Source organism: Chelon labrosus (genome assembly GCF_963514085.1).
Source record: "Chelon labrosus genome assembly, chromosome: 6".
In the NCBI taxonomy this organism is placed as follows: domain Eukaryota; kingdom Metazoa; phylum Chordata; class Actinopteri; order Mugiliformes; family Mugilidae; genus Chelon; species Chelon labrosus.
Window position 1 is genome coordinate 6567617 of NC_140342.1, and position 24325 is coordinate 6591941.

The window sequence follows — 24325 nt, forward strand, 5'->3', positions numbered from 1 at the left end:
CGCGACCTTATAGCCGCGGTTACAGTGCAAACTGTAGCAGCTAAATTTGCTTGACTTTTCAAGAAGTTCATTTTAAAAACGGGGCACATCAATTCATGAAAGCCCGAGCTAATTCTGACTGACCAGTGATTTTACTCTTCCTGTTTACATCTCCAGACCACGTGACCTACCACTCACAAGCCAAATGACAACAGACTCTTATAGTATAAGGGACATACCAGGTTAACGAGCTAAATAACGACTAGTAGTTAATTCACCATGCGTCTTTATGTCTCTTAGAACTAAGTTCCAGTAAATTATTAACTGCTAAGCCAATAGTTGCAATTTATTAACCTGCTGAATGTAATGAAATTCCGTTTGACAAAAGAATATGTTTTTTTTATTAATACAAAAGACAATCTCATCAAGGAATGTAGGTTTAGAAAGATGAAAAAAAGACATTTGTCAACATTGTGTATGTATAAAGAAATGTAAAAAAAAAACCTTCTTAAACTATATTTCAAACGGGAACATAAATAATATAGGACATACAGAGTACAGAATATATAAGAATAAAGACATAAAAAAAAACCACCAGATATGTTGTGTATCTATAAAAGTATAAAATATTCCATGTCCGTTCCGACCCATTTAAAGCACACAACAGTCTCCAATGAGCAGCAGAGATCTTCAGCCCCAAATGGAGGGTTGGTGGTTTAATGCTAAAACGCGTTGACTGGAATTCTTGCAGTCCCACTAATACAGTGATTTCCAGAGAGTGTCTTCAAATGCTCAACTCATCTCACATGAAGTTGTCTGCAGAGTTTCTCAGCGTAAAAAACAAACAAAAAAACGCACACTACAGCAGAGGAATGAATACTTCCCTCTGCTATTGATGTGGTCCTCAACAATGGTTGACGAAGCTACAAGCAATTCCTCTATCAAACAATACAATCGCGAAGCTCATCTACTACAGGTCAAAAGACATAGAGGAGCAGCTTAATGCCTTGCCTCGGAGATGGATGAAGCAACTGACAGCAACAAAGACGATTAACTGATAACATACGTCAGATATGTATATCCATGTTGAACAGGGGGCAGAAGGTCCCGAAAATATTCTTATCAACAAAAGCGGGGCCTTGCAAAAGAACTTTGGAAACCACTGCACTAATATAAGAATAAAAAGCAAAACAGAGAAAATAACAGAAAAACATCAGTAGTGCGAGTTTCTAAAAATCAGCCAAAATCAGTCATTGCAATGTAGTGCCTATGGAATGACTCGAAATATCAGGAATCATTATGGATCGCAGTTTCTGTCTCAGTTCTAACTTTACCAGTGGTATGTAGTATTCAAAATTAACATTTTATAGTGTATACATATAAATCTGTTGTGTTTTTGTTAGCTTATAGTGAGCACCTCAGATCTACCTGGGGAGGGTTGTTTGTCATGGTGCCCCAAGCTGTTGCTATAGTATCCCAGAATGAGGACACCAAACACAGACTATAGACAGGGTATTTTGGCACTGGAACTATAAATGTTATCATCTTAGCTTTATATATCAGTTGTAAGCAAAACTGAGTTAGTATTTTGAATCTGAGGTAGACAGTGGTGCAACCTGCCATTGCCAGCAGTGTATTTTTTACATGCCGGCAATTGTCCTAAATGAAGGAACAAAGAATTCAAAATGGCAGAGTTTGTGTTTCTCCAGATTCCTGAGGATCCTGAAAGTTTTACCACATGAGGCACAGCTGAAGGGCTTCTCTCCAGTGTGAAACCTCAAATGTGCCTTCAGATTTTCTCGCAGTCTGAAACTCTTGTTGCACTTTGAGCAGGTGTGCGGCCTCTCCCCTGTGTGGAACCTCGAGTGGCGGCGGAGGCTCTTTCTCAGGGCAAATGTCTTGGAGCACACTGAGCACGAGTATGGTTTTAGTCCAGTGTGGAAGCGCTCGTGTCGCCGGAGAATCTTTCTTCGTTTGAATTTTTTCCGGCAGACACTGCAAGCGTATCCATCATGCGAGCGAGTGACAACCTTCTGGAGACGCCAAACACCATTTCCACACTGGGTGAAGCAGCACAGGCGATGGCCTGTGTGAAGACCTCGATGGTGGCGGAGGTCTTTGGGCAGAGGCCAGACTGTTTTGTAGTTAGAACTGTGAGGTTTAGAAGAACTATGCTGAATCTTCGTCTCTAATTCAGGTATCATGAGCATGTCTACCAGCTGCACTGCACAAGGGCGCAGCAACTTTTGGTCTGAAGATGTGAGCTTCAGTTTCATCTGGAGATGGTCCTTCGTATCTTCTACAGACTGGATCCGTTCCCATACTCCAACCTGTGAGGGAGTCACAGCTCCGTCTGATAGGGACGGACTGTAAGCAGTACCCTTGGCAGTGCTGACATGAGCCTGCTGAGGCTCAGCTTGAACTGGCTTCTTTGAATTTTCAGGTTTGGGTGCCGGGAATTCTTGCTTAAGGATTAACGGGCAAACAAACTTCACTTTATCCCCAGAGGTGGTGGCACTTGTATCTGGTTGGATCACAAGAGGCTTCTGTTTAGCTGGAGAGCTCTGGGAAGATTCACAGCTCAATGTTTCTGTCCGCGTCTGTGCCAAGACTGAAAAAGATCAGACACATTTCTGTTATTGCATATTTCCATCGTTCTCCCGTTGAGTTCTCAAATTCCTCCATCCCACCACTAACCTGACGTAATTTATTTCTGATTAATGTTATGGTGAAAAGTGATCAGACTTGGTAAGATTGACTTTGACATAAAAGTAACCAAGGGGCTTATTCAAACATGAAAAGAGTTGTTATGTCACCATCAAATTAATGTAAAAGAGATGTCTGAAAGGGACTTCAGACCTGATCAGTGATTAACAAAGGAAAATAGTTTTAATAGTTTATGCAGTTGTGACATAAAGAGTCTAATGTAGTGAGCAGATGTAACCTCAGAGCAACACCACCATAGAGTTCGCAGCCTACCTGATGAACAGCCAAAATGAGCTGTATTTATGAGCTTATGACAGCATGTTATTGCAGTCCAGTGATAAGGCACCTTTGGACTGAATGAACTTCTTCAGAGTTCCTGTAACTGTTGGAGGAAGTGCTCCCTTTAAGTGTGTTTGCACTGCCGGAACTCAGAACAATTGCTCTTCTTTTGGGGCCTTACTTTTGTCCTACTTCATGGTAGGTACTCTTTCAGGAACTTTCAGCAACATGCTTGTATAGTGGCCGGTCCAGACATATAGCACATGTAAGTTCACTGGTTAAAAATAGGAATGCAGCACGAGCAAATCAGCATTACAAGCGATTGTGTAAACACTGGCAAAAAAACACAGCACACATATACGGACTAAAAGGGAAGTTTAGGGCTAATTCACTGGCTCATATATGACGTTGTTGCATATAGCATAAGCCTACAGTGACATCGAAGGCACATGGGCAGTGTGGTTTCAACTCACGTGAATGACTTTGTAACGGAAAAGTGAGTGAATACACTGTTACAACTTAAAGATCAAACTAAACCGTTCATTACATCACTTAACTAACAGGTGGTGTTAAGCTTGGAAATTATAAGAAAAATTCCAATGCAGCAATTGTGAATGATTAAGGTGTAAGAGGCATGTTCCTCACAGCTAGATAGCACCTTTAACTGACAGCCAGGAAGCCATATAGTTATTGTATTGTTTCTTTATGTGGAATCTAATCTTAACCCATCCATACGTCTTTTGTCTAAACAGCATATCCTGTTCAGGGTCACCGGAGAGTGGAGCATACCCCAGGATGCATTAGAAGTTAAATCATACCTAACTATATCTACACAAAACCTTCTCTAATTAGGTCTACACTGGTAAAAGTTTAAGCTAAATGTACTACTAATACTTGTCATTTCCCATGATAAAACCCCACTTATTCTGGTTCGCTGAAGCTGCTGGTGTCTTTGTCACCTTGAATTTCAGCTCTTACCATTCAAAACAACTTCACTTTGGGAATCACTATCAGCCGGAGACTCCTCCTCAAGGACGCTCATCTCCACCATGTCGACAGTCTGTGTCACAACCTGCTAAAACAAGAAACATCTGCATGTTTGCAGCACTTGGTACAACATGCTGCAGTAACAAGTAGTACAAGGCAAGATAAGAACAGGTTACTCAAGCTGCTCAGAGAGTCTGTCCTTCATCCTGCAGGTGATTTACACCCCAGTAAATCCTCACTGACCTGCTCCTTCAGACGTGACCACTCAGGGTCGGCATGGCCAGTGGCTTCATCCTGTAGGATTTCTGATGGAATGACACACCCCTCCACCTCCTTGCACGCCCCTAGACCACCATACCCTTCTGATGGATGAATGGGAGCTGTGGAGAAGAGGGGGGAAGGGTTAAAACCGAGACACAGCAGGCATGCATTCCTCAACACTGGCTTTCCATTTTGCAAGTCCTGTGCAGGAGATCAGTGCGATAATAACAAATGAACAGGGTGTCCTCCAGATGCATGTTGTTTTGCAAACATGCATCAAGAAATATCTTCATCAAGAGCCTGTTATACTGGTTTCTAGATTGTATTATGCAGATAAAGTCTTTAGGAGCCACTTGTCTGTACTCTTTTCGTAGTATCGGACTCCATCAAGAAGTCTCATTTAAAGCACAAACAACAAATACCAGAAAGCTCAGACGGCTGATAAATGTCCTCCTCCACTTGCACTCCGATGCTGCGTCTGGATTCCCCACTCGATAAAGTGTCTGTCGTCTCCAAGGTTTCCTTTTCCCGGAGGTCCTCGTTGCGGCCCGCATCCACTGCCAACGCTCCGTATCTGCTCTCGAACAGTTCGGTCAACTCCGCCGTGGCCGCCTTGAACAGGGCTCCCAGCACCGCCTCCACCTGCGCCTGGAAAGTCACGACGCCAGCCGACATTTTGACTCCTCGGGCCGTGCAGAAGTCAGCGTTTGACAAAGAATCACACTTAAACGGAAGTCAAAGCTTTGCAGGGATCTTTATTTACCAAGCCACGGCCACATGGTTTGCAGAAAGAAGAGGCGTGTCTCTAAACAGCGCAGGCGCGTCAAGCAGCGAGCGGACGACCAGTTACCAAGTCAACAGAGGCGGAGCAAAAACTAAATAAATAAATAAAAATAGAAAATAACACAGAAATAAATGTTTAACATTCCCATTTTAAGCTTTAATTTTCTGTCACATGCCCCGTTGTCCCTATGTATTTGTATATATTGTATACAGCCTATATATATATAGCCTACATTTTTTAAATCTTGGAACCATTTGAGATGGCAAGGCTTAATTATTTTAATGAAAAGATTGAGGATGTGCATTTTGGTTTCCATTTCAGAGGGCGACAAAATTTCACTGGCAAAGCAACAAAATAAGCAATACGGCCTACTGATATGGTTCTCTGTTTCAGTGGCTGGACAAAGAGAACCAAAATAAGCTGTTCCTCAGTCTGGCGGTCCTGCTCTTGATGCTCCGCAGCCTCCTGCCTGAGGGAAGAGGACACAAACGGTGTGTGTGCGGGTAGGATGGTGTCTCTCCTGATGTAGGTGGCCCTTTTCCTGCATCTGGAGGTGTAGACGTCCGTGGTGGTGGATAGACTGCGTCCCACAGTCTTCTTCATATATGTGAGGTGCAAAAGCAGGTAAGCCCTTGTTTTAGGTATCTGGTGTGACCCCCCCCCCCCCCCACAGTGCAGCAATAACAGCAACTCAACAACTAAACATCATAAAATTTGTCAATACAGTGCCACCTCAATACTGAAATACTGGTGGGTTTCCTCACATGAATTACATTGACCAGAAACTCTTTTGAACAGTTGGACTCTAATTTGGCCTCTAAATGAACTTCAAAATGGAAGGGATTTTGTTTGTTTGATTGGGTTCTGTTTGTCTACCGTCTACTGTTTTTATGCAGAAATGTGGAAAATTATGTGGGAGCAAATACTTTTAAGCTGCACTGTATATTCCATAAAAACATCCTCCCACACCTGGATAACAAATCATCTGAAGACTTGCAGAAACCTGTGACATGCAGTATGTGCATATATGCAATATACTGTATGGTGTATTGAGTGCTGTCCCAAGTTGTAAGATGCAACACTTCAACATCAAAGTTGGACTGATGGTCTACTTGCTGCCTTTTGCACCTCCAACAATGTCTTGTATGCAGCTGTGTTCCTAATGAGCCTCTGCCTGGGGATGCCTCGCCGAGCCTAGATTGGGTCATCAGCTGGGGGCCACCAATCATCAGTGTGTTGTTCCATAAACCCCAGTACAGCTCCTTGTAGCAGAGTGCCCTGCCCTGCTGGCACCCTAGGAGTTGCTCGGCCCCAACTCCTGTGCTTTCTTCTCATTCACAGCCAGGAACGTTCTTCATCTGCCAGCTCTTTAGCAGCTTTTTTCATTTCTTGGCCCCGTGCACCCCATTTTGCAAAGCATACGAGAACCCCTCTTCCACCAGACATGCCGTGATTCTCCAACCTTGCTTCGACTCACAGGACAGTGAGCTCCACCAGCAGGACCTTCTTTCCAGCTGTAGTCCACATCTCAAGGTCAGGCTGGGGAAATGTTTCCACAATCTCCTCAGGGAACTGGAGCTGTCTCCCTACATCCACTCTTATGATCCACTCCATGAAGGGTGAGGGGACTCTTGTTGGGTTTACCAAATTGCGCTCTCTCCAGCCCCAGCATACTTGATACCACTTCTGGCTGGGGCCAGCTGCCTGCTGTTTGCTTCCCATCTGTAGGCCTCTGTTACTTCTCAGCTTCCTCAGCACTTGATTGCGCCATACAAGATGTGCTGTAGGCCGGCATTGGCAGTATTCCAAAAAAGTTTATATATCATTATAGATATAATTTCTTTTGAAAATATGTCAATACTGTGTCTGTAGTGCAGTAGAGTCTGTTGCTGCTTAAGGAAGCGCACAATAAGTTGGAAATACATTTCAGCCTGGACCTGAGTAGCTGCTATTTTAAGTCACCTCTTTTAGCCTCCCTCTTGATGCTTGCTGATTTTTGCTTTGAACAGCTCACCTTCCTCTTGTTTTGCGTTACTGCTGAAGTCTTTGGAAAAGCCTGCCTCCACCGTGTCTGTGTAGATTCTTGAGTACTTTCATAATTTGGTGGGAAATGTGTCCTCTTCTCCGAACAAACCAACTCTTTTTGTAAACTGTAATTGCTTTGATCAAACCAAGCCCTGCGTCACTGGCGATGCCTGACGGAAAAGGGACGAAATGGTGCACCCCATCAATAACTGGAGCATGTACAACTCACTACTACTTCAGTGGCTCAGGTCACGCAGAGCATTCACCCTGAAATCTGCAGCATGAAACTACACTCTCACTCCATTTCTGATTTACTTTGCCATGGTGAGCTCTTATCTTAAAGCTGCCATTCATCAAATTTTATTGTTATTTCATGAAAGCATTGTTCAGAGTATTCCGGTGGCATAAAATTGTATGCAAGTCAAGAGAAAATTGATGCAACATGGCATGCAACACTGACACTGACAAGTCTTTTCTTCTATACTACCTCTAGAGGGTGCTAATAACTCTCTTTTTGCTTACATACTGAGGCTTTAAATGTGTATCCATTTTTGTGACAAATTTCTATATCTTAGTTTGTATCTTTAATAGCTTTACTCTTTATTGAGTAAAGTATTATTATTGACTCAGTCTTATTTATATTTCACACACACACACACAGACAGACATCTTTCAAAACTATACAGCAGTGGGTTTTCTTCCCAAGCTGTCATTTATTTAAGACTTTACAGTCACTTAAATTTCTCTTGTTACAAAAATAGAATACCGCTGTTGTCATTATTCATCATCGTAGAAAACGTCCATGTGATGTACAGCACTTTCAGTGTACAGCATTACATTGATTTCACAGAGTAGGCTGGTGATACGTGTCAGAAAAGCCTGCTAGCACCCTTGGATCTGACCTCTGTCGTTTCAATACTGGGGAAAACAAGAAATTAAGTGAGCACACGTAAAACACATTCAAACGGTAACAAACTCCAACGATGGACAAAATGCATAAAACAGTGCAATCCCTCCAGTACTTAGGAAAATAAAAACTTTAATATTATAAAAATCAATAGCAGTAGAGGGCAAGTTTTTGAGAGAATTTCTTTTTTTATTGTACCAGACAGTTTTACATGTCGGAATTAGCGTACTGTGGCATCTTAGAGAGTACTTTGTTACAAGATGTGAATATGTAGGGGAGAAAGATAAACAAATAATGGAATATTGTTCAGGTGAGATGCAGAGAATATGATGAACAGATGAGACGTCAGAGTGAAGTGACGACTAATGAGAAAAGAGGATGACTTGACTTGAGTTAATGATGTTGACTCTTGAAACTGTATTGGTCAGACTTAGAAAGTAAATTATGACACGGCAATTTAATAATCGTCGTCATCATCATCGTCATCATCGTCGTCATCGTCATCATCGTCGTCGTCGTCGTCATCGTCGTCGTCGTCATCATCGTCATCATCATCATCGTCGTCATCATCGTCGTCATCATCATCATCATCGTCGTCATCGTCATCATCATCGTCGTCATCGTCGTCATCATCATCATCGTCATCGTCGTCGTCATCGTCGTCATCATCGTCATCATCGTCGTCGTCGTCATCATCGTCGTCATCATCATCATCATCAGGATCGATTTCTCCTGACAAAGCATCCTCAATCCAGTCCTCCAGCTCATCTACAGATGGCAAGTCCTCACCATCATCCATGTCCAGCCACACACTGTCAGCCTGTAAGGCAAAAAGATGGATTCTCTGAGGAGGTGAAAGTCTAAGCAACAGCGTATTTTCACATGGGCGTTCATTTATTCAACTTGCAAGATGTGAAATTACAAGAACACGAGAATCCGTCTTGCCAATTTTCTAGCTATGCATTTGCTGATCTACAGAGGTGCAGACCAATCAGGAACTACTGGCAGCTATGGGCGTATTTTAGGTATGACTATTGTCGCAGAAAGCACAAGAGTGCTACTTTGTCACACTGATGACTTGCTAGCTAGGCTCCTCAGACCATTATGTTTGACCTTCTAAGAACGACTTCCTAGATGTTTCTGCATGACAAATTACCTGGCATGTTTGGTTATTCATTTTTTCGCTTCTTGATGGTCACTTAGCACAAGTGTGTGACCAGGAATTCCCATCACAATTGTGCATATTACCACTGTCTGACCATAAAGCTGTTCTTGGGTAAATATATACAGCATAACAATATATGATTGTAGCAAAACTATTACTCACATCATCAGCATCGACAACACCAATCTGAGGGGAGGACAGGTCAATTCCGAAAGTCTTTTCCCAGTGTGGCAGGAGCTGCAGGAAAATAAAGAGATGAAGAACCTGCTCGTATCTGCCAACTGCAATCAACTTTTTTTGCCATTCAGTCAGTTTCCAGCTAATCTCTTGTTTCTTGCATACATATTGAGGGATCCTATTCTTACCAGAGGGAAGTCATCAGGGTCAATCCAGACAATGCTGAGGTCAGGGTTGTCTGTGTTATCTTCTGCAACTTTCTTCAGGATCTCCAGGAACTCAAAGCCATCTGAGGAGTGGAGAGGATGATCACAGTTAAGTAATTGTTGTGTATTTGTCATTGCTAGTACTGCCATTGTTTTTTTATATATATATTTAGGGTTCCTTTACCTGGGTCAGCCTCCTCTGCGAAAGCAATGATATGTTCACCATCAACATCATCAGACTGTGAAAAGACCAAATACAAACTGAACCTACTGGGGCTAAATGATGGAAGTTAGACAGAAGCAGTTTACGGCTTCAGCCAGTTGTTGTGAAGTTGTAATCTCATTAGAGCTTTATTGTGGAAGAGTACACCGATCAGATAACATTATGAACAATTTCGCTGCCAAAACAGCCCTGACTCTTTGAGGCATGGACTCCACTAGACCCCTGAAGGTGTGCTGTGGTATCTGGCAACAAGATGTTAGCAGTAGATCTTTTAAGTCCCATTCATGAGCCGCTTTTGCTTTGTGGCAGGGCGTATTATCCTGCTGAAAGAGGCCACAGCCATCAGAGAATACCGCTTGCATGAAAGGGACCATGTACATGGTCTGCAACAATGCGAGGTAGGTGGTACATGTCATATAACATCCACATGGATGGTAATATCCAAAGTTTCCCAGCAGAACATTGCCCAAAGCATCACACTGCCTCCACTGGCTTGTCTTCTCCCCATAGTACATCCTAGTGTCATGTGTTCACCAGGTAAGTGATGCAACCACACCCAGCCATCCACAATGTAAAAGAAAGCGTGATCCATTAGACCAGGCCATCTTCTTCCATTGCTCCATGGTCTAGTTCTGACGTTCACATGCTCATTGTTGGTGCTTTTGTCAGTGTAGAGGGGTCAGCATGGGCACCCTGACTGTCTGTGGCTATGCAGCCCCATACGCAACAAATATGAACTACAGCAGCTTGTCTGTTGGATCGGACCACACTGGCCAGCCTTCGCTCCCCACGTGCATCAATGACCCTGTTGCTGGTTCACCACTGTTCCTTCCTTGGATCCCTTTTGATCGATACTGACCACTCCAGACTGGAAACACCCCACAAAGGCTGCTGTTTTGGAGATGCTCTGACCCTGTCTTCTAGCCATCACAGTTTAGCCCTTGTCAAACTTGCTCAAATACTTACAGTTGCCCATTGTTCCTGCTTCTAACACATCAACTTTGAGGACAAAATATTCACTTACTGCCTCTTATCCCACCCACTAACAGGTGTTGTGATAAAGAGATAATCAGTGTCAGTGATCATATTGGCTTCACCTGTCAGTGGTCATAATGTTATGCCTGATCGGTATTGGTCAATGCATTCATTCTTGTTGTAGTGTTGGGAGTTCTTACCCAGATCTCGTACATGTTGTGTGGTTGCAGCTTCCTCAGGGTTGGTCTTGATAAACACAAATCAATTTGATTTAATGCATTTTATTATTAACTCAGAGAGCTAAGCTATCTGGTTGCATAGCAACAATAGTACTTACCTGTCATTATCTTCAATGAATTTCACTAGTTCATCCTCAGAGTAAGGTTTTCCAGGGATGACCACTGGGTCATCAATGAAGGGTTCATAGAAGTCCACCTCATTTAGCTTCAGCTCCAGGGCCTTGGCGACCTGTAACACAGGACCAAAGCCACATCATTATCCGAGAATTACTTATTAACATTTTTGGACAGTATTAGTCCTTTTTAGGGCGGCACAGTGGCGAGGTGGTTAGCACTGATGCCTCACAGCGAGAAGGTCCCAGGTTCGAATCCATGGGCCGACTGGGCCTTTCTGTGTGGAGTTTGCATGTTCTCCCTGTGTCTGCGTGGGTTCTCTCCGGGTACCCTGGCTTCCTCCCGCCGTCCAAAGACATGCTCATTAGGTTAATTGGTGATTCTAAATTGGCCGTATGTGTGCGTGTCAGTGTGAATGGTTGTCTGTCTCTCTATGTTGGCCCTGCGATAGACTGGCGACCTGTCCAGGGTGTACCCCGCCTCTCGCCCGATGACAGCTGGGATAGGCTCCAGCAGACCCCTGCGACCCTTAACAGGAATGAGCGGGTTTTTTGGTATATTTAATATAATACATGATCATATTAAACAAAATTAAAGAAGACATAACATAGCTTTTTTTTTTTAAAGCTTGCAGACTACATGATATAAAATTATGTAAATGTTAAAAGTATCTTTCCGGGATGCCTCAAGGCTCGATCTTAGGACCACTGCTTTTTTGTTTTCTTATTTTCTAACTTGTAATGGATGCAATACATCGATCATGTAATCAACCTCAATGCAAAAACTTTACTTATCATTTTTTTTTTATTATTAATAATGGATTTTGTTTATGTGTATTATGAATGGGGTCACTTAACATCAACATACAACATAATGAATAACTGCCTTTTAACATATTTTACATTACTGTTTTCCACCAGCACCATTTATCAATGATGTTCTAAACAAACTGCATGCTACATGCCCTACATCAGATGGTAATGTAGGTCTATGCCTGTTGTATTTGGTAGGTAGGGGGTTGTTTTTGCAGTAATACCTTCATACTGTAATATCATTCTGGAAGTATTACCTCAACTTTTAATGCAACAAAATGTAGTCATATTACTCTTCCTAACTTCTCATTTAATGTTTTTTTTCTTTTTCTTTTATCTTCTACGTTGCAGATTAATACTGAGAGATACTGAGATACTTCAAACTAGCCACCTTTAGCTTTGCTTTACTAATGTGTCTGAAAACATCAGTTGTGTTATGCAGAGGCAGGGTTGGTACACAGTTCTCTAGAGTGAAAAGCCCTATTTGACTGCTGCTCTGATCCATATTATTGCGAGAACCTCTCAAACTAAGTAAAGAGAAAAGACAGTCCATCATTACTGATGAAAGTGGCTCTCATGAGGACTGCTCCAGAAAAGGAAGACCCGATCTGCTGAGTATAACATCATTAGATTTACCAGTCTCAGAAACTGCAAATTAACAGCAGCTGAAATTAGAGGCCACATTAATGCTTCAGAGTTTGGGTAGCACACGCATCTCAACATCAGCTGTTCAGACGAGACAGCATGCATCAGGAATCTATGCTTGAATTAGTGCAAAGAAGCCACTAATGAGAAAAACAACAAGAAAAAGAGAATAGCTTGGGGTAAGAAACGAGAGATGGAAATTAGACCAGTGGAAATCTGTACTTTGGTCTGGTGAGATTTTTGGTCTGACCTGTCATGTCTTAATGAGATGCAAAAAGTTGAGTGGATGGTTTCTACATGTGTAGTTTCCATCTTTAAGCAGGGAGGAGGAGGTTTGATGACATAAGGGGCTTTGCTGGTGACATTTTTGCTGATATATTCAAAATTCAATGCACAATTAACCAGCATGGCTACCACAGTACACTGCAGCAATTGCGCAAATTTATTAAACAGATAATAAATCCTATTTACTCACAGAATGTTGTTACTCACCTTGGGGTTGAATGTGGCAAAGAACTTGATGTGAGGATGGAACTCTTCAGCAGCATCGGCGAAAGCCTCAAAATCTGAAAATTTATAGGCATCTGTCAAGTTATTTCAGTGTATCGGTACTCTGTATAAAATATCTATGATGTCAACTTGATGTTCCCCACATTACAGTTTATAAACCAGCTTAAAATAAAAGCAGCAATGTACAATTGAATGAAACATTATAAATCTGATCTTAGATGCATGAGGTCATTATGTCTTCTTGATATCAGCAATTATGTTAACAAGCAACTGTAAAGAAGAAACTGAAACAGGTTATCATGCCATCACAGTACAGATTCTTACGTTCTGACTTGTGACTCTTAAAGTAGCCCACCAGTTTGATGTCCTCTTCGATGTTTTCAAAGCCTTTCAATTCCTTACTATTGTCAATAATTTCCACTGGGTCCTCGAGAACCTGGTGAGGAAATGGAGGATCATAGATCAGAAAGCGGGGGAAGGGACAATGGCAATGACAGAGAACAGAGGAAGTCAGAGTAAGGCTGTTGGCAATCTTTATACAAAGCAAATGAGAAATCTTAAATAACGCAGGCTATTAACTGTGAGATTATATCCTCACGAACATCATAGATGAACTCCACGAGAGTGTCAGCTGCAAGTTCGCCATCATATTCTATGACTTCATCGTCTGTGAAGATGAAGATGCTGTCGGACTCATCAAGGCCTGGGGGAAAAAGAGGGACTTATTTTTATGGATGCTCATACTAGCTTGTCTGTCGTTTGCATGATTAACTATATGCACCAATTGTCTGCAGCTGCTTTACCTAATTTCTTTGCAACAGCCTTGTCGTGCTTTGCATCAATGAGACCGACTCCAATATCCTCCTCATCAAAGTCATCCAGGACCTGGGCTGCAAGCTGGAAAACAACAACATTGTCACATAAATAAAGACATGATTCTGATTTGTCAGATCAGTTTATAAAACAAACAAACAACAACACGATGTTTTGCAAATGTATCTTATGCATTTGAAATCCCGCTACACTATTATTTCCACCTTTTCATGAAGTTCTCTCACTCAGTAGTTTCATTACCATAAAAGCCTGCTTTTCAGAGCGCTGCTTGTGCACTTTCTAAATCCGTATGAAACTTGAACCTCATGACTGACAGTGGCTTCCACCAATTGCAGTGCCACAGTCGCGGCCCGACTGCATTGAGGAAGCGGTTCGAGGGCCGTCTCGGTGTGTCTGACGGGCAGAAAGTGCACGCACATACAGGCACACAAGCATGCGCACCCACTGCTGTCAGAGATATGGAGCAGCTGCTTTTACTGTTTACTGTTGTGCACATAATTCTTAGCATTTCTTTTCAGCAGATTGGAGTTGCAGGTGGGTGGGGCACAGTAAACAGTTCACAGTTTGTAGCTTAGCAGAACATCAACTTGAAGTTGTGTTTTTTAAGTGCTGCATTAATGCTTAAGGATATATCTGAGGACAAATGTCAGTGAGCGACTGATTATATGTTTGTTAGACATGAATTATTTTTTAATTGTCCAGTGTAAAAGCAGCATGCTTTATTTATGTAAAGTAGATAGCCTTGACAGAGTATGGAAATGATTTAGTAGATACATAATTGTCACCCAAATATAAAACATGCAAAGTAGCTTTTGGACCTTGGTATTCAGACTGTGTATCTGCAGTTAGTTGGATGTAATTTCTTCTCGGTAACTGAACCTCCCTAACTACATGTAAAGTTAAACCAAAAGCCTTAGTAGGTGGGATGAGATTTCATAGCTCTATATTTGCATAAGACAACATGTCTTATGAGACAACATGCAAACTGCACTGCAGCATATGATTTCATAAAAATGGATTTCCTGCAGTGATGATAACTTAAGTACCCATGGTTACTACTGGTGTGGCACCCAAGTATATCCTCTATTTGAAATTGTTTCCGGTTTGATGTTAAGCGTAATAAAGATAAAATACATGCCTTCACGTGTTCTTATCTGTGCCTACTAGTCTGTTTGAGTCTAAATGTAAAAGGGATTAGGTGTAAAGCAGCTTCCTAAACAACACATGGTCCCTAGACACAACAGGAGGCCACTTCTACAACCAAATCAGTTTCAAATAACAAACGGATAAGCACTTAATTATGACTTCCTCGCTGCGATCCTGTCGTATTTCACTTGACATTCACTACCCCCCACAGATTGCCTCGAGCCCTGAAATTTTGCAACTTCTGCTGTTGCCCGTTGCTAATAATAAAATCTCATTAAATGTAAATCATAATACATTCATGAGGAGAAACACAAGCCATCTGGGAGCTAGACGCACCACAAAAGCAGCTCAGGATAAATTTAGCGGCAGAAGCCACGCCAGCCCAGGGACTATTTTGGTGAGGTGGCTGTGATGCTCAGTGCTCTGGGATCCGCTGACAAGTACAGTACTGCAAGTGTCAATCACAGCGCAGCGCTGAGCTGGCACTACTGGAGCCAGTACTGCCAGCGATGGCCTGCAGGCCCAAGACTGAGCCCTAATGCCTCAAACTGAGATGCCAGAGGCTGTTGAGTTTATGTGATATGTTAAGGAGAGCAGTCTCTCTCTCTCCCCCTCTCTCTCCCCCTCTTTCTCTCTCTCTCTCTCTCTCTCTCTCTCTCTCTCTCTCTGCAATAGTTATTAAAATTTTCCTCGCTATTATTATCCATAACTAATATAATTTTTATCCCACTTCATCCGATTTAATTTATTTGACTGAGCTGACATGCTCCGTATGGCTTGCACACAATTTCTGCCATATATAATCCCAAATAATTTTATTTGATTAGCTATTGCTGTTTGTGCAAATGATAATAGGTTTCCAACTGTCATTGACAAGTTAAATAAAGAGCTTTTCCGGAGGCTGTTCTGTGCTCCTTATTCTTCTTACTGACTGATTTGAGTTTGGTTGTATTTTTCATGACTCTTTTTGGGTGCATGTTTAAACCGCCAGCAGTCCCTCCAGCTCTCTTCAAAATACAATAATCAACAGGTGTATAAGGCAGCGGCATATACTTGAGCCTGTACAGTAGCCATGCCAAATGCCATAATATATTGCTGCAACGTGACCCATCAGGCATATATTCCATAAAACAGTCATCGCCACTATCGTGTTGCAGAATTGCAATTTTCAATGCAGATTTTTTTCAGTATCTCTTTAAACTATTTCTATCTAAAGCACTGTTAGAGAGCCAGTTAGATCTGTATGTTATAAATGTTATCTTGCTAAAATGGATCATCAGTACAACGGTAAACACTGAACCAACTTCTAGACAAGAAATGGTAAAAAAAAGCAAACAGAACTTTTCCTGGGAAATGTAATGCGGGAATGTGTGACATCCCATATCCAGCAACTTCTTATGCAACCTGAGAACCAGCCTCGGTAAGTGTAGTTTGATGCTTTGTGGAGTTTTATGCTGAGGGATGATGCAATGTCTTTCTGTTAGGAATGTGAAGAAACTGCTGAGCATCCAGGCTGAGAGGAGGCCTGAGGTGTGATCAGCATACCAATGGAAGTATGTTAAGTGCATGAACCCCCTCTCACACACACACACACAGTACACAGGCTCAGCCTTTGCCAGAATAAATGATATCCCGGGTCCTCACAGCTCAGCTCTTTGCCTCGGGTGGACGACACTGACGACACACCATAGGCTTGTGACACATGTTTGGGACTTCACATATCAGCATTTCAGAATTCAGCAAAGCTATTTTCCACCTTGTACCATGCTTTCTCCACTTCCCCTGTGTTAAGTTTTACAAGAACACAAGTCTGACAAAAAATACTCATCTCTGTTTCCAGATATTAAATGCAGCTTTCTCATAGCAGTTAACCTTTACTCTAAATAAGAAGTATATATTTATCAAAACTCCTTGACTAGCAGCCTCCTCACTTATTTTACACCTGCTTGATTCTGAATTTGCAGACCCACATGAAGTTAAACTCAAAAATAAAACTGTATCAGACGTATTCAAACAAAATCTTATTAGCAGCTTCAAGACTATTTAATGGCTCCCTTCTAAATCCACCACTGGTCCTACTGCTTCCTCATCAACAAGCTATCATACTCTACCCACAGTTCTCATCTCAACCCACCTCAAGGGCCAACTCCTCAATCTCAAACTGTCTCTGGGCGACGCGGCTGGATCCGGGATGGTCATGGTAGTACACCACCATGACATCGTACTTCTTCATCACAGACTTATAGTTCTTGGCATTGAGGTCGTGGACACGGTCCTTCCCATCATACTCCGGGAAGTCCAAGGACTCCTTACACAGTGATAGCCCTCCAAAGGACAGCAAGACTACCGTCAGCACCCAGGTCCACTTCATGGCTGCTCTCTAAGAAAATGCAGATCTAGTTAAAGAAAGTAAACCAAACGGGGTTGAAGGAATCGTTGGCGAGAGTATGGAGAACCCCTTCCAATCCGCGTCACCCAGAAGAGAGCAAGACCAACTCCTGCATCCACCTTATTAAAAACCCCACATGGGCAACAGGCAGTGGGACACGGGGTGTAAGAGGGGTTGGGCTAAGTTTGACATAGGTGTAAGTGTGTGTCTATGTGGGGTGTAACTGAGCATGAGAAAGATGAGGCAGGGCTGGGATGGTTGCTGGGGGGACAGCTCTGTGTGTGTGTGTGTGTGTGCGTGTGCGTGCTTGAGTGTATGTTACAGACCTGTTCAAGTGGGTGGAGTGTTTAAATGAGGACCAATGTGCTCCCTTTCTCTCTCTATTCATACACAGAACATGGAAAGACAGTGATGGAGGGTGATGCTGCATGAGCCAAGAGTAAAGGGCCAAAGTGGATACCTATGTGAATGTGAGAGTAGGTCTGCTTTTTGCAGACTGATATGATGGATTTAGAGGTGGCTGCAAATATGATGCACTCATTTCCCATATTAAGTGAAGATGGAGGCTTGAAGGCTTGGATCCCAGCTAAAAATAATGGATGTAGGACAGAGAAGTACATATCAGGAGGGGGTGCTGGTGTCTAATTTGCTTCTGCTGGCATAGGCGCAGCGCTAGAATGTGGAGCTGGGTCACTCAGGGACATGGAGAGAAAGGAGACGAGAGGGTGGTGCACCTGCTGAGGATTCAGTGCATAGGTGTCACTTAGCCCTGACTCAAGAAGAAAGTGAAACATAGAGTTTTACCAGGGAGGCAGGTGGCAGTTTTTGAAACTTTTTGAGTCTGAACGTAATACACGCGGTACACGTGTGCCCTGTGCAATGTGTGCATGTATGCTTAAGATGATCGCACGAGGTATTAGTTTTCAAATTGAAAAGAAGGAGGTAAGCTATAAATAAATGCAGGCTACGTGGTATCGTATACTCCTTCCCACTCGCAGCACCCCACACATATGCGACACACCCCTTTTTTCTGTAACAGGACATGGAAGCCTACAGTGCACCTTAGTCTTAAGTGTAAGGACTGAAAGATGCACTGTATACCATGTTGTGGTGATGTTGGGTGGTTGGCTGAAATCTCTCACCTATATGTGGTGTCAGTAGCTATGGAAATGCAAGCCGAACTGTGATTAACTCTACAGTAACTATAAAATTATATGGGAAAGTCTCAATATGCGTTTCAAGTGAGTTCCATTTACACCTCATGTAGTGACAATAGTTCTTCTATTGCAGAGCAGATATCAGATCTGATTTTCCTACGAGGTCTAAATGAGAAGAGCATGTCACTTTTCTGGCCATAACCTAATGAGTTATGATGACGTTGATGATGATGACTGAAAACATGTAGAGTTCTGAGGTAAGGTCATTTATAGCAATATTCAATTTTTCAAGTTTCACAGTTTTCGCATTCTGAATCAGTGACCTATGACTTATTTATTTTTTTTTTTTTTATTATTTAACCTTTATTTTACCAGGAAGGTCCCATTGAGACACAGTGTCTCTTCTACCAGGGAGTCCTGGTCAAGATGGCAGCAATTATACAGTATAAGTTATAAAAGACAAGGAAATACAACATAGGACATGAGTACAGAGCAAAGACATCAAAAACAGACTAACACAGAGTACACAGAGTCAAAGACAACAAAGACTAGGGAGAGCCAAAAATACATTAGAATGAAATAAAAATACTAGAAGCAGTGACACTGTTCAGTGTAAGTCAGCTTTAAAATATTTTTAAAAACTTATATTGCATTAACACTGACATAACATTAAGACGACCTTCCTAATATTGTGTAGGTCTCCCTTGTTCCTCCAAAACAGTTGTGACTCATCAGAGAATGGACATGAGCCTTCTGAGGGTGTCCTGTGGTGTCTGGCAACACAATGTTGCTAGTGAGGGCCTTTGGGTCCTATTGGTTGAGGGGAGGGGCCTCTGTGGATCATCCCACAGATACTTTTTATTCCATAGTGGTTAAATTCTTGTTTTTTTGTTGTTTTTGTTTTTGTTTTTAACTCAATTAAATAGCAATTTGCTTTTTGCTGTAAACATAAAGGATGTTTAATGTAGGTGAGCACCTTCTATGTTGTGATGGTACCTGATGCTCTGTCTATAAAGCCTGCAGCACTTACCTCTGCCGGCCAGTAGATGGCCCTCTCTGATCTACATTATATTGCAACCTTCATGCTCTGGGTGGATTCATAAAACTTTAAGATTATTTAATGGACGGTTGAAAGTCTGCCATACGATTTAGATGCGTCACACTGGTCATGTTCTAAGGCTAATTTGGGTTTATTTTTATCGGTAACATTGTGATGACATATAACATAACATTATTTACACCATGGTAAATTTTGAATTTAAGGACATCGGTGCCTTTCTTTCTTACATAGCCCGTTTGACGTTGTAAAATGTTTGGTAACAGATAGGGGGCGTGGTTAATGTGGGCACTTCCTTGTGGGCAGTGCCAAAACGCTAACGCAAACATTAAAGCGTATTAAATTCATGGATCAGTAAAATCGATATTGTTCACCTACAGAAGTTGCCAAGGATCGGGACACAATACAGCACACCCTGGCAATACATTAACTGGAAGCTAAGGTCAGACTTTTCAACGCTGGTTAGCTGACAACTAGCTAGTTTACGTAAGGTAGCAATTTGCAGTATATAACTACCGCTGTCCGAGCGATTGCTAATGGCATTGTTGCAGCTAAAACTAGCAGAAAGATTAGCCTTGCTCCATTCAGTCAAACTGTATAGTCTAGACATTTATCAGCAAATATATGCAGTTTGGAAGTTGTATTAAATCTGCGTTCAGCAAGTTAGAGAAAGGAAAGTTAGCAGAGTGCAGATGGAATCGAGCGGCCCTCTCGTCAGTCAGTTGGACCCTGAACTTTCATGTTTACTTTATGTCACCTTTGTATGCAAACTGTTGGAAAATATGATAAATAAATAATCGATTAATATGAAAAATGATGCCAGTCATCATTTCACTGACTCAGCTGTCAAAAACACTGAGATATTTCTGATTTTACGTCTGAGAAAAGCAGAGGACTCTCATATTGTAGCTGGAATCACAATATGTTTGGCATTACTAATCATTATCATACTGTTGCAAATTACTTTTGAGATATTTGACTAATCCATTCTGCTCTAAATAAAATAATAACATTGCTTAATTTTAATAATACTTTGCATGTTTTTACAGATGACTTCAGCTCTGGCCAACAGAGCAATTGGAGCCATTGTGGGATCAGCTGTTGCAGATGCAGCAGGTAATAAAAATAACATACTGTTATATTATATACCCTTCTTTGTGATAATTAGAAGGTCCCCCATGATACATTTTCAAGAATAGTTTTCTTGAACTTCATAGTTTGTTGTTTTGAGCTCAGACTGCTAGTTTCGTGGTTGATTTGCAGGTCATAACTGTTGAATTATTCTTTTGTTGACTTCATCATCACAGCTAGTTATTAAAAACTGTAATAACTTCTAGTTCTGAAATCAAATTGTCTGTATGACCCATTGCCTCCAGCACAGCCCCTCCACTGGGTGTATGATCTCCAAAAGTTGCAGGGGATTCTGGCTGAGAATCCAAATCCTGAATTCCGCTCTGAGTCTGCCAACCCTTTCTACAGGAGGCAGACGGGCCAGCAGAGCTGCTACGGAGACCAGGCATATGTCCTGCTGGAGTCCCTGTCTGAATGTGATGGTAGGCTGCCATCTTCATCTTATTGAATTTTTAAATCAATTCAGTCTGCATTTGTTAGAAAAAATAAAGCTGTCGTTCATTACAGACTTTACACCCACGGTTGATATCACTTTGAGAAATGAACTAGAATGTATCCCTATAAGGTTCTGTTCATTATTATAATCAGGTAACTTCCTGTTTTCCTGTTTCTAATCAGTTTGACTCTCTGACCAGGTCTAAATGTTGACGATCTGAAGCAGCGCACACTGAAATTCTTTGGGCCAGGATCAGAGTACGACACGCCTGTGAATGATCCCTACAGGGAGAAAGGAGGTAAGAAAGGAAGTACAGTATAAATGAGCTTGTTCTCAGTTAGTAAGGTGATGCTGATGGGTGCTGTTCGTCTGCATTACACCAGGACCAAGACCTCAGCTGCCCATCGAGGGACCGTGGAGACAGGCAAGTTTGAAGAGCTTCCTGAAGAATGTGGATGCGGGGAAGGAGGAGACAGGTAACGCTCTTGTACAAAACCATGGCTTGACACTAAGAATTGAAACAAATCTAACCAATGTGCTGAATTTGTTGTAGGCTGTGAGAATGACTGTCAGATTGATGGAATAGCCAAAATGGCTCCTATTGTGGCTTTTTATGCTGGAAAGCCTGACATGCTGGAACAGGTTGAACTGGCCACCCGTGTCACCCAGAACAATGATGCATGTGTGGCAGAGACTCTAGCAGCCGCAAGGTCAGTATATCTGCCAGATACACCACTTGGCTTCTCCTAATTATTTCTGTTGACTCCTTTATTTGCACACAACAGGAAATTCGAGCTAGTAATCACTACTAATACTTCTCAGTATGGCAAAGGCACAGTTGATGGACTACTGTATATTTGCAAAAGAAATTACTCAAATGTATTTATAGCTGATCAAGTCCAGGTTTACATGAGACCACATTTGTGATGGTGAGACAAACTCACTTGAGGGAGTGTATACATATGTAATTGTGATGTCTAAACTTTAAATTTCCTGTTACTGCTTGAATGTATGCCATCAACAAGGTTCAAAAAATGGATTTAAAATATGATATAAATATCAATAAAGATCTGTGGTGACAGACACTTAAATTAGAGATATGTTAGGTAGGAAATTCCAGCACCCACATAGAAAAACTTCACTGAAAAAGCATTTGTTGAATTATTATTATTATTTTTTTTAAATAACATAAAATTTTAAATGTAAAGTTGCACTGCACAGTTGTACCATTCTGTATTAAGCAACCATGTCGTAATTTCACAGACATAACCGTAGCTGCTTCAGTATTTCATGTTTGGTGAATGAAACCCTAAATGTCTAGCTGCAAGTTTAAGCATTTAAATTTCAAACATCTAATCAAAATGCATATGGGGGCCAATATAATTTAAATTCCACACTGATTTATTTTCCCAGGTTTTTGGAGCATTTCATCCTGAATGGACCTGATCCAAAAGCTTTAGATGTGGTGCTCAATCAGCTCAGTGACCCGAACAGAAAGCAGCCCCAGGATCTGGACAAAGCAGTCATTGGTATGTGAGGCCTGCAGCATTGTCGCTTCCTTGCGGTAAAGTCACGGGACTGAGACCCAGGATTAAAGGATTTATCCTTCCTCGTCTGTGAAAGTTTATATCTTGAAAAGGTTTTAGTGTTTGTTATAAAACAGATGTCTGATACTATATTCCTCAATTTATGCCTGTACATTGCTGCCGAAACTGTGAAATAAAGTATCTATATATCTTGAAGAAACAAGCTAATTTATGTTTTGTATTACTGATGACTTGTCCTGTTACATTTGACTCTTCCTGGTTTCAGGGCACATTCATCAGGTGAAGGAGAATTTATCCAAGACTCCGCAGGAGGTAATCCCCACTGTGTTTCCAAACACATGAGGTATCTATACAAAGCTCCTTTTAACCTCTTTTATCAGTAGAGTGCAGTCTTAAAGTGACACTCTAGACGATTTTCATTAAAATAAATGCCTGTTAAGTCACTGTCTGTTGCCGAGTTAGACAACACAACAATTACTGACCACAGAATATTGCAATATTCATAATGTGCATTATTACAAGCTTATGGATTAAACGATTTGTGCTAATGCAAAGCAAACATCTTCCAGCTGCAGCTTCACATCAACAGCATCTAACTTGCAAAACACAACCTGACTTTAATTATGGAGTAATCACAGGAAATGTAGTGTCACTAAGTTTAGCACTTCTCTATTGTTGATAAAATGTGTTCACAAAACAAGACGAGCTCAGTTTTTAATGAAACAATAAGAGGCATCCACAGTGAACTGCTAGGAACAGGCTGTGTGCAGTATAAAATCAGATTACAGCTACAGAAATATGGAAAAAGACCACAACCAATAGTTTGCTTTGCTGGCCTGGGAATACTGTGACCTGCAGAATTAAACCACATTTGTTGTTACCACCAGTAACTTAGAGTGTTGCCATACAACCAGGACTGAAATGTTTGATACTGTCACTTTAATAATTACTGGTAGCAGAGTAAAATGCCTTCATGACACTCACATCTGGTGCTGATGTTGTTTCAGGTTTGCCAGGTGCGTTCCAAGCAGCGCTGCATGGAATCCTGACAGCCAAGCTCTATGAGACAGCTATCAGAGACACCATGAGCTGCGGGGGATGCACCTGCAGCAGGGGATCCTTTATTGGAGCGTGTCTTGGAGCTCAGGTGTGACTGTCTGCTAATTTAACACTAAAATCAATATAATATCATTACTATACAGTGGATGATTTATTAATGTGCTTTTCTAATTCTTCTAGGTGGGACTCGAAGGAATCCCAACTTCCTGGGCATCCAAAACCCTGCGATACGACTCGGTGTTGGAGCATGCCAAGAAGATAAGCAAACACCACCAGTAGTCTTCTGGCAGTGTGATGTGTTCTTAAAACGTGAGGTGGCCCAGAACATCAAGAAAAACTGTTGGGCTTTCTCAGAGCAGTGAATGAAGGCTCCTGTCTAAACCTTTGAATGGCAGGAGCCGGATGTTTTTGTCTCTGTTAAAGTTTCACATGTTGGTTCGGATGTTCTGTGATTGAGATTTACTGCAGTAAAGTGAATAAAAAAAAAAAAGGTGTGATCAAGAACCCTTTGTCCTTTCATTTTTACTTACGGTAAAGCTCAAACCCCGAAAACAGCACGGTGAATGTGCATTCAT

The 24325-nt window shown here is 41.7% G+C and overlaps 3 protein-coding genes across 3 annotated transcripts; 1 reads left to right on the plus strand and 2 right to left on the minus strand.

The window, feature by feature from the left end:
- Window positions 1–67: 67 nt before the first annotated feature.
- On the minus strand, window positions 68–5011 carry LOC311489764 (uncharacterized protein). Its single transcript, XM_084547025.1, has 4 exons — window positions 4635–5011; window positions 4195–4331; window positions 3943–4036; window positions 68–2590 (listed from the first exon to the last, which is right to left on the minus strand). The coding sequence occupies exons 1-4, from the start codon at window positions 4885–4887 to the stop codon at window positions 1620–1622; spliced, it is 1455 nt and encodes a 484-aa protein (XP_084403151.1). The 5' UTR covers window positions 4888–5011; the 3' UTR covers window positions 68–1619.
- Window positions 5012–7702: 2691 nt separating this feature from the next.
- casq1a (calsequestrin 1a) lies at window positions 7703–17709 on the minus strand. Its single transcript, XM_084547037.1, has 11 exons — window positions 17109–17709; window positions 13798–13891; window positions 13597–13697; window positions 13319–13430; window positions 12977–13050; window positions 11012–11142; window positions 10875–10920; window positions 9661–9715; window positions 9459–9559; window positions 9256–9330; window positions 7703–8748 (listed from the first exon to the last, which is right to left on the minus strand). Exons 1-11 carry the CDS (start codon window positions 17343–17345, stop codon window positions 8386–8388), a joined length of 1389 nt encoding a protein of 462 aa, XP_084403163.1. The 5' UTR covers window positions 17346–17709; the 3' UTR covers window positions 7703–8385.
- Window positions 17710–19860: 2151 nt separating this feature from the next.
- LOC311489769 (crystallin J1A-like) lies at window positions 19861–24325 on the plus strand. Its single transcript, XM_084547030.1, has 10 exons — window positions 19861–20019; window positions 20627–20693; window positions 20954–21130; window positions 21344–21442; window positions 21528–21620; window positions 21698–21854; window positions 22558–22673; window positions 22957–23034; window positions 23699–23838; window positions 23931–24325. Exons 2-10 carry the CDS (start codon window positions 20627–20629, stop codon window positions 24027–24029), a joined length of 1026 nt encoding a protein of 341 aa, XP_084403156.1. The 5' UTR covers window positions 19861–20019; the 3' UTR covers window positions 24030–24325.